Source organism: Chroicocephalus ridibundus, chromosome 16 (assembly GCF_963924245.1).
Source record: "Chroicocephalus ridibundus chromosome 16, bChrRid1.1, whole genome shotgun sequence".
NCBI lineage: Eukaryota > Metazoa > Chordata > Aves > Charadriiformes > Laridae > Chroicocephalus > Chroicocephalus ridibundus.
The window spans coordinates 11,689,659-11,704,782 of record NC_086299.1 but is presented as its reverse complement, the minus strand read 5'-3'; the positions used below and the strand labels follow the sequence as shown (position 1 = coordinate 11,704,782).

The 15,124-nt window shown below is 45.3% G+C and overlaps 1 protein-coding gene across 1 annotated transcript; it reads right to left on the bottom strand.

Moving 5' to 3' along the window:
- Positions 1-1,116: 1,116 nt before the first annotated feature.
- LOC134524284 (E3 ubiquitin-protein ligase RBBP6-like) lies at positions 1,117-11,045 on the bottom strand. Its single transcript, XM_063354133.1, is given in 12 exon segments — positions 1,117-1,253; positions 1,256-1,348; positions 1,351-1,398; positions 1,401-2,527; positions 3,079-3,134; positions 5,426-5,521; positions 5,964-6,067; positions 6,849-7,018; positions 7,275-7,414; positions 8,242-8,338; positions 8,457-8,545; positions 11,007-11,045. Coding segments are annotated over 11 exon segments (2,106 nt in total). The 5' UTR covers positions 8,495-8,545; positions 11,007-11,045.
- Positions 11,046-15,124: the final 4,079 nt, after the last annotated feature.

Sequence of the window (15,124 nt, the reverse complement as noted above, 5' to 3'; positions counted from 1 at the left end):
GGTCTGGGTCCCTGCGGTCCATGTTGCCGTGGGTCGGAGCCGTGGCGTCCCTGGGCTCTGTGGACTTCCACACAGGAGAGGAAATAAAAGATGGACACAGCACTAGGCACCGTCTGTAAAAGACTCCAAGCTTTTAAATGAAAGCAAAGAAGGGGAAAGAGACATTGGGGAAACAGGAAAACAGACAGAGAAAGCAAGCTTTCCAAACAAGTATCAGCATATACTGCTCATTGTAACGCTTTATTGCCATGACCATCTACCCTAGCTAGAAAAGAAAACTTCTTGCCAGCCTCGCGTTGGAAGCTTGGTACCCGAAAAACACTTGTGTTTAACAGAAGCTCTCTCAAGAGCTAGTGGTTGGAAGCAGCAACGCTACCAGGTTCAAGGCCCACATCTCCTCAGTTCACATGCTTAAGTCAGTTTTGCAAAGCCAGCCAGAAAGCGGAATGGAACCTCAAAATGCAAACCACCTCTTTCCACCGATGCCAGTAAAAATGCCACGAATACACGGGATTGGAAGTTTTGTTGGAAATACATGAACTGCAACAGAATCCTAATCGTCTTCTCATTTAGTATTTGCATTTTCAACCCCATACAATAAGACAGAATGCAATGCTGCTGGCAGTCTCTAGAAAACACACAATTCTAGCACAAAGGAGCACATAGGTAGACATGTAGAGGTCAATACAACTTGGGAGGATCCCATGGGTCTTTTGGGGTTCCCTATGGGAGATATTGAGGGGTTTTTGTGTCCCGTGGGTGGGGTTTATAGAATGATAGAATGGTTCAGGTTGGAAGGGACCTTCAAGATCATCTAGTTCAAAGGCCCCTGCCCTAGGCAGGGACACCTCCAACAAGAGGTTACCCCATTTTCCGGAGTTACCCCGGGGAAAGCGTTACCCCTCATCCTATCATTACATGCTTTGATGAAGACAGCCTCCCCAACCTTCCTGTACGCCCCCTTCATGGACTGGAAGACTGCTATAAGGTCTCCTCCGGGCCTCATCTTCTGCAGGCTGAACAACCCCTTGTCTTTCGGCTCTTTAGGATTTTTTCCTGCAGCTTCCTCATCTTTTGCAGACACGTTACTTCAACAGACGTCTTCAGCGGGGGCTGTTATGTCATTATTATACTGCTCCATGGTCTTGATGACAAAACGCAATGATGGTCCTTGTCAAACATTTTATCTCCTTCTCTTCTTCTTTTTTCGGGTTTTGCATCAGAAGGTTTGCTGTTTTCAGCAGGTTTTTTGACTTATGCTCTTTGTTGGAGGGCTTGTCCAACTTGGTTTCTTTTGGATGGTCTTTCTTGGCCTTTTCCTCCTTGGCTGGCCTGGTTTCTGGGTCATTTTTGTCAATTCTGGGTGAACTTTCCATGGGGTAACAAGAGCCTTCTCATTGTCCTTGGCAACCCCTCCTTCACTTTTTTCACAGGAGGTTCCTGTGAAATACTGGGAGATTCTTCACGATCGGTGTCCAGCTTCTCTTGGGAAGCTTTAGCTGTGTTGTCTTTCTTGGGAGGAACGGCCACCTCTACTTTCATCTTTGTCGTGTCCTTCTCTCTTTTCTCCTTTTCAGACACCGATTGGAAAGCAATAGAATCTGCTTCCAAAGGCTCGTCTCGCACAGGGGTGGTGTCATCTCTGTCTGGGAGTGTGAACAGAGAGCCTCTTTTAACGTCTTCTGCTGTTACTGGCTCTCTTGCTTTTCTCGTACCTTCTAAAAACTCAGCATTGGGAAATCCTTTATTCTCGTCCCCTTTCCTTCTCTTCCAGTGTTTTTTACATTCATTTCCTTTGCCATCTTCCAGTGGATATTCCATGTCCTTCTTATTTGATTTTGGTGGATCTGTGATGCCGTGGCGCGCTCTTCCAGGAGGTTTTTCAGGGTCATGTCCGTCTCCATTATGACTTCTGTGGCTTTGCCCACCAGGATAGCCTTCCCTGCATCCCCGAGCATATGGCAAATTCTCTCGTCCGGTCCCAGGTGGACCAAACCTATCTGGAGAAATGGTCTCTCTATTTACTGGTGGTCGAGGTTGAGCGCCAACAGCAAAGCCCTTGTAAAAGTTTTCATACCATTCTCTATAGTTCTTTCCCCATTCTCTGTAACTCTCCTTTTCAGATGGATCTCTGAGGTCAACAGATCTGCCATGGTAAACTTTCATATCATAGCGGGGAACTTCTCAGTATCTGTTCAAGTACTGCCTTTCTCCATCCCCTTGAGGTGTAGTCCGTTTAGTGGGAGACTGGCCTCTAAACGCTGGAGACCTTGATGGTGAATGGTATCTTCTGTATGGGGGTGACCGTGACCTTGAACGGTGATAACCGTGTGACCTTGACCTAGAGCGATAGTTACGACGCTTCTCTTTGCCTCTTCTTGGATAGGGTGGTGATCGTGAGAAGGAAGGAGAACGGGAACGACTAATGGATCGAGAGTAGGAGCCAGAGTGGGAAGAACCTGATCTTGACTTGGCGTGGGTATACGAACTTCTAGAGTGAAATGAAGCCCTATAGGGAGAATTGGACCTAAGAAAAAAACCAACACAAAAACAATAAATGAAGTTAATTCACACCAGTCACTCTCCCGTTTGGTTTTTTTCCTCCCAAAATTAGTTGTTTGGGTTTTTTTTCCCCTCTCCATATGCTTATGTCAAAGCTGCTTTCAGCTGCTGACATAACGCTACTGCCGATTGAAGAACGTGATAACATGTAAAAGTTTCTGCTTACAAGACAGAACACCTGCTGCTTTGATAGTGTAAAAGCATAGAGGAAGGGTAAGTCTATATCCACTCATTTCTGTCACATGAACGACCGCAGCTATTGATTGAAGGTGCCGTATACTGGCTTCTGCTGGTACGTGGAGGCACACGTGTTTCACTACTCGGGCACGACACGCAGTGCAAATCCTTTTTGGTGCAGTAAGACGCCAAGAGAGCAAGTCTTAATGGTTACAGTGCACTATCAAACATCAAGAAGACACGATTCAGCCTGAAGACAGTAAAGGTCAATTTTAAAATGCCCGCTCAGTCGATTTAACTTCACTACTGATTTGGCAATTTGTACAAGATGCAAAATACGGCAAAAGACGGATTGTGCGGCAATCCGACATACAGGGCACTTCTAGCCAGATGTCCTAGGAAAATTTTGCACATCATAGCTCTAACCAAGGATAGTGACGGCTTCTGAACTCAGCCTCTAGTACTATGACCCATTGCCATTACTCTAGGAAAGGTACTGGCAGCGTCACTAATAGAGCTATTCAGACTGCCGCCCGCATGATTTTTGGGGATCGAAGACGTCAGCTACCCTGAGCTTTCTCTTCACAAGTTTTGCTTTTATTATTTTTTAAAGAACCATTTCACGTTATTCCGTGTATGTTCCTTAGCATCATTCCTCCCCTTTAGTAAGAGAGCTTTAGTAAGAGAGACACCTGCTCCTTAACAACTGCTGCCCAATTCTATCCATCTGTCTACTGTAACCTCTGCCCTATGTGAGCTAGTACCCTACATAGGAAACTCCCATCGCAGCTAAAATCAAGTTTTTCAGCTCTGTTTGGCCAGCAATCAAAAGGGTGGCTTTCCTTTGATTCTATTTCCTTTTTATATGTAACTACAGTTTCCTCAAAAACCGTTCATTTTTCCGAGTCCTCTTTTCAATCATGTACCAGGGTTTTATGTTAAATAATGTCACGGCAAGCACAGACTCCCTCTGTCAAAGCCAATTCAAATTAAGCCATTTAAAAATTAATGACCACTTGTATTCTCCACAGCTATCTGGGCATACTTTCTTCATTGTAAATCAGCGGTTGTGTAAGTTAGGTGTTATGGCCTCGTTACAAGCAGTAATATATGGAATTGCTGTGGAATACTTACAGTTCCCAGCCTGGTCCACCACCTGCTGAGCGAGGTGTACTGGCTCTCGTTGGATGACCTTCTGGAGTCGGGAGAGGAAAAAGAGGAAAATCCCATTCAGTGTATCTGAAGGCAATCTTTTTAAAGAAATTCTGAAGTTATAGTCACGTACCAGTCGTGGGCACTGATTGTCCTTGGGGGCCCGGAAGACTTGGGAATGCTGGTTGTCTTCGTACAGGAACCTGACGGGCCTTGTCAGTAAATGCAAACGGTTGGAAAACAAGCTCCACTAAATGCAAGAATCACTGCATATGTTGAAATACAACTTACCTTCTCTTTCAACAAACTGCTGACTGACCGCGAGGAAGATGCAGAAGGCTCAGCAGCAGTCACCAGAGCAGCAGGAGGTAATACGCTAGCGGCATTGCTACAAAAAAAACCCAAATTTTTATTGTTCAAGCAGTCTTTTGAAGTGCTACTTGAAATGGGAAGTCCAAGGTGAGAAAAGGCTGACTACTGTAAATGGACAAAAAAATTTACAAAATAGTCTTCACCAGATTTACAAAAGTGAAGTTGGCCGATTCCAAATGCAGCGCTGTCGAGAAGTCCATGCGGACTGCTGGCAGTTAAAGAGAAAGCTCACTGGAAACGTATTTCATTCAGGTAGCTGCGCAGGAAAGGATTGGAGTACGTTTAACCCCCAGAGAGAGCCTCAGTTGTGGAAGATGGAAACACTGCAATTCTGTTAGGAAATGTTTCTGTGCTACTTCAGGGGCTGCCTTAGAGGTTCTTTTGGACTGTGATCCTTTGTAGTCAGCGGTACGGCTGAGCCTGACACTCTTCTGGACAGAGTGGCTGTTTGCACCCAAGGCACACAGTCAAAGGATATAAGCCCTGAACAATAGCACAGGTTTTTCACGTATTTTCCGATGACTTCATGGGTTGCACACTTAGACGGTCATGTTTGTAAATACTTCACATTTACAGTGCTTCAGTGTTTATTATCCAATCGGTATGCGTCGCTGACTACGCTGCGTATTACTGAGGGTGACTCTGACTTATCATGAGATCGAGGACAGAAATACTGTAGAAAGAAGTTCTGTGAAAACACCTGGCCTATTTTACCCATAACTGTGCTTTGACACTTTTCATGAAAATGTTATTTCCTCAGGATTAAAGAGAAATCAACGCACTCAAGAAGGTTTGCCATAACAAAATGGTTTCTTTAGGGATTGCTAGCCGCTTCAAATGAAAGGGCTCCTGGGGAAAAAGCGTTCCTCTCTCAGGGTAAGCCTGTACGCAATGACTGATAAGGGAAGCAAACAAGCAATACTTGTGAGAACATTCTTGCAGGAGGCACACTTCCAACTCACCAAAGTGTCCTCATTCAAAGCGAGGACTTTCACAAAACAGAACTTCCGCAGTTATCTGGAACTGTCACTAATGAGACATAAATCGCTGGCGGAGAAGCTCAAGAAGAGGAATCTAACTTTGGCATCTGGGTGTCTCTCACATTCATGTTGATCTACAGATTTACTTACTGAAAAGGTCCAGGAGGTGCAACAGTCATGAGTGGTGGTGGAGGTGGTGGCGGCTGCTGCTGCTGCTGCTGAATGGTCTGGTGGAGCCCTTTTGTGTAGCCCGTTCCATTGCTGAAGTTGTTCACAGCCTAGAGGCAGAAAAACATTTACCACAAGGTAATATGAAACTTCAGTAGATGCATGAACAAAAGCCTCCACAGAGCAAAATTACTTGTGTAGTCCTGTACACGCTGTCAATCCTAAAATGAATCAACATAGAAATACACAAACACATCGCCTTAAACGCTGATAGTAACAACTGGTAACTCAGAGTACCTGTATTTAAAATACTTCAGTGTTAACACCGAATTGGAAAGTAAGGCAATCATGTTAAACAAAAGCGCGACCTGGATTTGCCCCATTGTCTCCAAAGAGTTCTCAGCTTCTCTAACAACAGATAATGGGTTTGAAAAGTAAATGCAGCCTATTTAACTTAGCGGTTTTTGAGGAGATGTAAATTAACATTTTCTCCCCTTTTGGCTTTTTGCAAACAGACTTTTCTTACAGTTTACGTAAAAGTCATCCTGTTACCTTGCGCAGGAACTTGTTGGCAATTAAAGCATCAGGGGAAACGTCTGTCTGATGACACGTTGGGCATGTGTGTTCCTCAGATTCCAGCAATGCTGTTCTGATGCCTGTGCATAATTAGAATCATCAAAGTAGGTTTAGCCAACGTAAGGAAATTTTGGGGGCTCCAATCAATCGTAAAAAGACTTATATGATTAATGGGGGAATATGGTCTTGAATTGAGGGCACGAAGCGATGAATGTTCAATAGTGTAACACATCTCTAGGACGCAGCAAAAAACTGTGCCGTTTTGATATTTCACTAACGTAACATTTGAAGACGGCTGCGCCTGGATGTTTTGACTATTCTTTTTGGCAGTCTCTAGTGCAGTGGTGGTGCACTAGATGTGGTGGTGGTGCAGGCACCACCCTCCAGGTTAATGAATAAAACACACCTCAAAAGAACATCCGTAGCCTCGAGTTCTGAAGGTTTTAACCAGCTCTCCCGTGGAAAAGAATGTGGCTTAAATGCCTAGCTATCGGTTTGTGGCAGACCACAGTACGGTTGGCTGTACTGAGCCAACCAGAGTTGGCTACACGATTTTGTGTGAGAGAAAGGGCTGTGAAAAAACCTAAATGCTTTCAATATCTAATGCTGTAATCACCTGCGCAGCTAGGCACTCTCCTCGTGCTCGTCTGCATGTAAAGGGGATTTAAACAGATACGTAAAAAAGGAAAAAAGCTTTCTGTCTTTCTTTTTTGTCCTTTATACGAGAAGAGTCCTTTCCTGTCCAGCGGACACTTAAGTATGGAATAGAACTGGTAACAAAGAAATTTGTCATCTTCTGTTTCTGCTCTCAGAAAGTCAGATGTGGTGTTTGGAATGAACAAACAGGGCAGGAACACTTACATTCGTCACAATAACTGTTTCCACAGCAGGGAATAATGGCTGCATCAGTCATTATCTCTTTACAAATGAGACATAACAACTCAGCTGGAACAGGGTCTGAGGAGGTGGAGGAGGATGGCTCCCCTAGTAAGAAGGGAGGCTTCTCCTTCTTTCCTCTAGCGTAAGCTTCCCTGGAGGGTGGGGCGGGGAAGGAAAAAGAAAAAAGTTAACGATGGGTACAGGAAAACTTTTCCAAGCTCTGAAGTTCCAGGGGCATGAACAGTAGGACCGCCCTATTTTAGTACGAGGAAGTATCACGGATTTTGCGGTTAACATACAATGGCAATGCTTCCTCCCCCGTGGTTACAGATGCCGGCCAACTTGGCTGCATTTACGCATGGTTTCTCTCCTTCACCTTTTGGTCAGTCCAGTTAGTTCCATACTTACGCATTAATAAGTGGTATCGCATATGTTCCGCTCTTTGTCAGCATAGCGCCCTTTGTATTGGGATCTTCCACCTCCATCATGAAACTCCTTGGAATTCCTGTGCTCTTCTTAATTCTGGGAACAGGCTTAAAATTTTTGTCCTGTTCAGAAAAGAAATGCGGACATAGCTCACCTGAAGACCCACACTGAAAATGACACTTTGATGATTAATTTAAGCAGCAAAAGCCCTTAATCCTCTCCTTTTACCTAGCCTAAGGGTTACTCGACTAAAATACTTATTTTCCTACGGGAATACAGCCAGGACGTTTCAAAGACTTGAGCAGCATTTTGAACTCAGTGGACATTCTTTTGCTTAACTTCAGCTTCCGTAAGCGTTACACATCGCTTAGCTCACCATCCGCTCGGAGAAGAGGCACAAACCCGCTCCTCCTCCACAGCGCAATTCAGGGAGGGAGAGCCCAATTCAGGGCTCTGAAGCAGTCACTGGAGAAACTTACGTTCACCATCGATATGTACGAAGCTTGTGCATGCATTCCCCCACTAACGTTACATGGCGTGAATACTCAACCAGAGACTTGTGTAATTAAAACACGCAAATATTCAATAGGTGGGGTCAAGAGAAACATCTTCCTTTTATACAGAATTCTAAAAACTGTGAACTGTCATTGAAATGCGTTAAAACCAGAAAGATTTTCGATAGTATTGAAATATATAAAAATGCACATGACAGTTCACAGAGAAAGATCTATGGACATATTTAATATCTACGACCAAGACAAAGGAACATTTTACATTTTAAATTCCAGGTTTCCCTTGAATTTTGAAGGGGTTTGCAACATTGCCCTATAACCTCTGTATTTCACCCCAAGAGAAACAATTCCTAATATGACTGTTCATGTATTTGTTACGTAACTGCCACGTGAAAAATGAACAGCGAAGTCACACCAGAAGTCCCCCGCAGTCTTACCCCAGTCGTTGGGCAGTTCTTTATGTAGTCGCCAGGTTTTCCACAACGAAAGCATATATAGGATGGCGGAGGTGTACCCCAGGGTTTCTTCATGTAACTAAAAGGTTTTTGAGAAAAGAAGAAAAAGGTACGCATGTGTCTCTCTCGTTAAAACAAGCATCTCTACAATTTGTCCAGAATCTTCAAAGAACAGATTTGACGTTATCGACACTTACTTGATTGGATCGTATTCACGGCAAGACTGTATCATCATAGCTTTTATTTTCTCTTCTTCGGAAGCATTGGCTTCAGCCAGATTGTCCGTCTGTTTAACAGGTAAGCATTTGACACACGCGTTAGAAACACATTTGCGCCCACACAGCCAGAGACGACACCACTCACCCCATCCTGTAAAGAGCAGCACAACGCTAGCTGGGGCTGCATGAAAACAGCTGCTTATAGAAAATACTGTTGTCCTGAAGATGTTTTGGGGAGCCCTTACGCCATCACATGATGTTGATGTGCCCGTTAACCTCCTGGAAAAGAGCGTTCTTGGGCACTCAAAACCTTGGGCTCTGTTTGCACCTCACATAAAGACTCGTGTAGCCACTCCAGTTTTCTTCCAAGCGCACTGAAGCCATGTGTAGAAATAATTACGCTATGCACTACTCTTCAACTGATGTTTAAGCTCCAGACTACTGGAAGGAGGAGATATCCACTGTACGTTTAATGGAGAAAGATGTACGCAACTATCGTTATTTACGCTTTGCAGCGTTAAAAGTACACTCAACTCAAGAGTCGGGGAAGCTGTTTCTGCTTGCTGAAATTCAGCTTCAGACGCAGAAGCGTTAAAAGGAATCAAGCTTTTTATAACCCCTCAGCAAGACAAAAGACTCTTTGCAGTAGAAGTTTGACCGTCGTGTGCTCTCGGCAGTCCAAACCGCGTGTTCTCCCCCTACTAACTTCTTCATATTAAGCGATTTAACTACAGTAAGCAAAACCTGCAGGTTTTTTCCACTTGACTGTGTCCTTCTAACATACAAATTGTAATGTAAGTCTTGTGTACCACTAGATCTTCAAATTATTGAAGCCCGCTGGATTTATTTAAGCAGCATTTCTTGAAACGCTTTGATTAGACACAAGTGCAGTCACAAGCAGGGTCTAAGGGAGTGACTGTCAATGATTTTGACCTTCAAGTACCCATCCTTCAGAGCAGCCACTCATGGTTTTGGTTTTGTATGCATTCATTGACAAAAGCAACAAACTAGTTTCTACGTTTTATTCAATGGTTGTTTCTTAGACGTAGTTTTTTCTCAACAGTAACATAATCCAGATGGACATCTCTGAAATCATTTCTACTAACGTTTAGAGAAAACTTTACAGGTGCTTGACTCGTTTGTTTCCAACAACCCAAACGGTTTACAAAGCACGTCCAAAACCCACAAAGCATTACTAGGAATAGACCAAAATTGAAATACGGCATTTAATACATCGTAATAACAAACCAGAAGACTGATAACACATTGCCTCCATGCTAAGCCAGTCTGCACTAAAGAGGTTAGAGAAAGTAACAACTTTGAGCTGCCGTATTTTTCTGAAATACTTAAATTGTCTCAAGAGCTTAAACGTGTACCCCACGGGGACAGTTTTTCACATTTTAGAGTAAAACTTCACGTGAGGTTACAGAACCTCACAGACAGGACACGTTTAGGGACAGCACTGATGGAGACCAATGTCTTTTGGCGGCTACCTTCCAAACCCTTTCTTTTTTTCTTTATTCCACCCCCCACCCCACCCACCCCCAGTTGTGCACATTAGGAAATGTGTCTCACGCTGCAGTGAGAGAGGGAAGAAGTTCCCAGCGGGAAAAGATTTCTCTTTCTTGGAAATGAACTCCCGCCTTTACGTTCAGAAGAAAGAACTGGCTCTGCTGCATTAGGCCCTGCCTTCTCTAATCTTTGTAACTTTAAAGACTAGTGTTTTAATTGGCTAGCACTACGCCTTTTCACCAGGTGCAACCGCTAGCGCTCTCCCAGACAAAGTTACACATTGTTGAGCAAAAAATGCAGGCAGTTCCATAGCAAAACACGGTATTACAACAGTTTCAGGAGGTCACATCTGCTAATACGCCACACGTGCACATTGGCATATTCCGATAAACGATTAGGTACCTTTTCAGAATTTACACAGTCTGCGTGCAGACCAATGAGTTTGTGTTGTTCACAACGCAAATTTTGTGTTGTGAATTTATGAAGCTGTGCAGCTCTCAAAGAGTGGATCTGTGACTATAATGACTGGCAATTCAGAAAGAGCCACGCAAGTGGCCCTGTTACAGAAACGCTTCTATTTTGGCTGTGGCAAAGCCCCCTGAAATGTCCGTAACTTGCAGCCAATTACGTTCTTCGGTAAAAAATGTTTTCGTTTCCAACGCAAGATTAACGAGATGTATGAAAACCAGGAAACAGCATGTGAAGGGCTTCTGTTTTGTGTCTTGAAGATGAGTAATCCTGCAACGCCACGTTGAGGCTGATAAGGTACTCCCCTTCTCTCTGCCCAAACTGGGAACTACTCTTTACAGGAGAGGATCGAAATACACACGCATTTTAAAGTTAATTAAATACTTTAAATTATTAAAAATTAAATGAAAGTTCTGTTCACATTACAACAGCTATCCAGCTATAGACCACAGGATAAGATTTGAAAATACAAAGCAAACACTCTTGGGTTGTGGGTTTTTTTTTTGGGAGGGGTAAGTATTTGCCAAGATTATATACATATATATTTACCTTCACAAGCTGGGCCAGAGGAAGAGGTGCAGGAGAGTCATCAATCTGTTCACAAAAAATGAAACACATATTCAAGTTCCACAATCAAAACACAGCGATAGTTCACCTCTACTCTAGTCTGAGAGCAGCGCTATATCCTCTGAGCGACACTGAAAGGGGCGTTTCAAACCCAGTGTAATTTGTCTTTGTCCAAAACAAAGTCCAAAACTATGAGAGCTTAGGAGTGCCCGTGTGGTTAATGAGAAGAAACTAAATGAATCAAACCCGCTTGAGATCAGCTGCTTGCTCCCGAATATCTCAGAGAGGGACCCTTGTCAAATGCTCACAACTGCTTAAAAGTCGAAGGGGTAAGGCGGCTGTCAATTTTCAGCTGAAAAGGTTTTTAAAAATACATTTATTTGAGAAGGAAGCATCACTGCGGGAAACTTCTCTTCGGTGTGGTTTGTAAACTCATCGTTAATTTCACATCATTGATAAAGGCACATGGTTACGCTTCTAGGAACAGAGTACAGCTGCCTGTCAGAATAAAGCACCGGCACATCGGCCCTGGAACATGAACTCTGCCCCTGCGCTCAAGAAGTTTAAAAATGCCACGCTCGCCATACCCCACAAAGCCCAAACAAAAACAGCAATCCAAACCATCAGCCAATAAAAATAACCCACCACTTTGTCTAGAAAAAGAATAAGCTGCTCAAATTACTGAAATGAAGGTGTTCACCACGACAGAGATCCTTGCAGTCACTGGCACAGCCACACTAAAAGGATCCCCTTCCTCGCTTTGGCTGTAGTAACAGCAGGAGGCAGCACACATTTGCAAGCGGGCAATGACAGCTAACGTAAGACCAAGGCGATGAAGAAATAGCCAAAGAATAGGCTTTTGTGCATCCTTTTTAAAAACCCTTAACTAATTTTGAGTTTGTCGCTTTACGGTACAGCAATAATTGGCAAGCTTTCCAGTGATTTGTTCCTACCACACTAAGATCCAGGTTCTGCTTTGAAATACATACAGAAACACGTGTATTTCAATCAAAACAAAACAAAATCCCCACACTTTTGACCAAGACCTGAGGTAGATTTAAGATTAAACCTAATTGTGTCCCCAACACTAGAAGCACGTGAGGCTGCACTGATTTACACTGAGAGAGAGGACACGTAACGAGCGATGCAAGGCTTCTGCCCTCCCTCCTTTTGTTTTTTGGGGGCTTTTTTGAGACACCTCTGTCAGCTGGTGCTAAGTTGCTACTTAGAAATATAACACAGACATGCCAGGGAACACACGAGGCTAAAAGAATGGGAACTTTCTTTATGAACATGTGATTTGTGTTTACACACATGCTAGCAAACAACGAGAAAAATAGTTCTTCTCAAGAAATAAATAATGCCTCGCACCATTCTAGTGAAGAAAAAGCAGTTCTACATAAAATAAAGAAGAAAAACTAGACCCACCACACAGTAAGTTTTACGCTACAAGGGCTAGTTTGAAACGCACAGTTTCACACAGTATTCAAGCCAAGTGCCGAATCCAGACCTAGACCACTACCTGTCAAGTATTTCCCTGGGTTACTGATGTAGATTTTAGCAGCACAACGACAGCGTGTTCAAACCTGAAGAAAAATGCTGCCCCTTTTCCCAATGTAAATTCAAAGTGGTGGTATACTGAAGAAAGGCTTAACCTTTGGGCAAGGAAAGCAGCATCCAACCCTGAGAACACCCAGATCCAAAACTGTACTGCAGGCAGAAGTTAAGAAAAGTGACAGGGATTTTACCCACAAAGGCAACCGAGCGGGCAGGGGTGAGCGGCCCTGCTCCCTGCCCCGCAGGGGGACCCCGGGCACAGACCCCAGCCCCCCACGCGCAGACCCCGGCCCCGCGCCCGCCTGGGCACCCAGAAGCTCCTTCCTCTTCGCAGGCAGCCTTTGGGCTCAGTGCTGCTCCGCGGGCAGGGATCATCTCCCAGGGCTCCAGCCTGGAAAGGGGCAGCGCAGGCACCAGCTCAGGCTGCGGGCAGCACCTGCCTGCTCCCGGCGAGCATCCCTCCGGCACCAGCCCAGGGACCCTGGGCTCCCCAGGGGACGTGTCCCCCGGTGCAGGGAGGCCCGATCCCAGCAGGGCATGAGCAGCCCAGAAAGGCTTCTTCCAGCCCCTGGCCTTGCAGGGGTGGGGGGAGAGGGTGAGCCGAGCTCCCGGCCCCCCGAGCTCCCCAGAGCAGGGTGCCCACCCCACTCCATCCCCGCGGTGCCTGCTCCAGCCTGCCCGGGCACGGGGGGTGCCCGCCTCCCTGGAGTGGGGCCCTACCTCTGGCTGCACAAGTGTCCTCTCCTTTAGGGCGTTCATGGTATCAGCACACGGGTAGAGGTCTTGGGAGAAGGGAAGGGCTGGGTTTGTTGTCTGAGGCGTCGGGAGCAGGGGAGAAGGGCTGCGTGGGGAGCAGGGGACCAGTGCTGTGTTGTGCCCGTCGCCAGGCACCGGCAGTTGCAGCTGGAACACGGGCCATGGCAACGGGAGCGCAGTGGGGACGGGGACAAGCCCCCTTAAAGGGGGGCAGCTCAATCCATACATACCCCCCAAAGTCAATAATCCCAACACATTAGACTTCCTTCCTCTCTTAAGCGGTTCTTCCTAACCGTGCCGTCACTTAACAAGTGGGTTTGCCCAGAGCATTGCAGACTGTCTTTGGGACGCTGGGGCAAGTGCGGCACGTCCTTCCGAAGAAGTCTGGATGTACTGACATGCCAAGGAAAAACCCAGCCCGTCCTCATGTACAAGTGCTGGCCCAGGCTCCAGGCAGCACCTTCTGGGCCTTTGAGCCACCGACCCCTCGCAATTAGAGGCTCGCAATTAGAGCCACCTAACTCCTGAAGGCGAGGAAGCACAAGGAAATACTTTAGATTGCCACACAATGGTTTCTTCATCCATTTACCTTGAAGAACATACTACAAGGCAAGTAACGCATGCCCGAAGGCCTCTCCACCATTGCAGCACACTTTCATCATTCCCAAACATCAGCCCCCCTACCAGTGGTTTCTGCCATGTGTCCAGCTGAAGGAACAGAAAGCTCACCTGCCTGGTTAATTTTCAGCCAATTAGCACAGCAGTGCTGTTCTGTCCTTATCCCCACGTACAGGTCTTTATTTGACCTTTGATGCCAGCAGCATCTGTCCTCTCATTTTGGGGCAGCATGACAATACCCGGGGAGGGTGCCACCCAGCCAGAAACGGAGGATGCAGTGGCAAGGTAGCAGTAAGCACACGTATTTAAATACATAAGTTCACCCCCAAAGCAAGGCCATGTTTATAAGCACAACGCTGCCGTGTCCAGAATTACGAGGGAGTGCCTGAAGGCATCTCCTCTGAGATGGAAACAAATGATGAGTTTACACTACAATGGCTATCCATCGTTCCTATGAAAGCAATAAAAGCAAACGCATATAATACGGGATCTCTCCACGGAGAGGAAACAGGATCTCTCCACGGAGAGGAAACAGGATCGACAACTTGGGTCTCAGAAGAGCCAACCCCAAGAACAAACCCAGTAGAATCCTCTTAAAAGTTACCGTTGATGGAGTTGGAACCCCATCTCCCGGCAGGCCTAAAAACGTCAGCCTACTTCGGGACAGATACAGTAACATCTCCCCCACGACGACAAACATTTTCTGCAGCTTTCACAAGAGAGATACAATCGGAATGCCTCCGTAAACTGATATCCATTTAAAAAGTTCACACGCTGAAACCCGTAACAAAGAGTTCAATGCTTTATGGACACTCACACAGCAGATGTTTTGCCGGCAGCTTGAACTCCTCCAACAGGGATTCTTCTAACAAGTACCGACGAGTTCTTAGCAATCGGGGCATTGTCATCTGTGTATTCTGTAACAACATAAACACAGAAAAAAAATCAGCCCGTTTGTAAGAATGGAGATTAATTTGTAATTACATAGCACTCCAGAGAATGCTTTTGCAGATAGAAATGCAAAATTCTATATGGAACAGCGCGCTGTTATCGTCTCAACATACTAACAGGACTTTTCAAGAAATCTTCAGGTTGATAATCAAACACAAGCAGCAAAATATTCTTCGTTTTTGTAAAAAAGGTTGAATGTCAACAGCAAATTGGTCTCA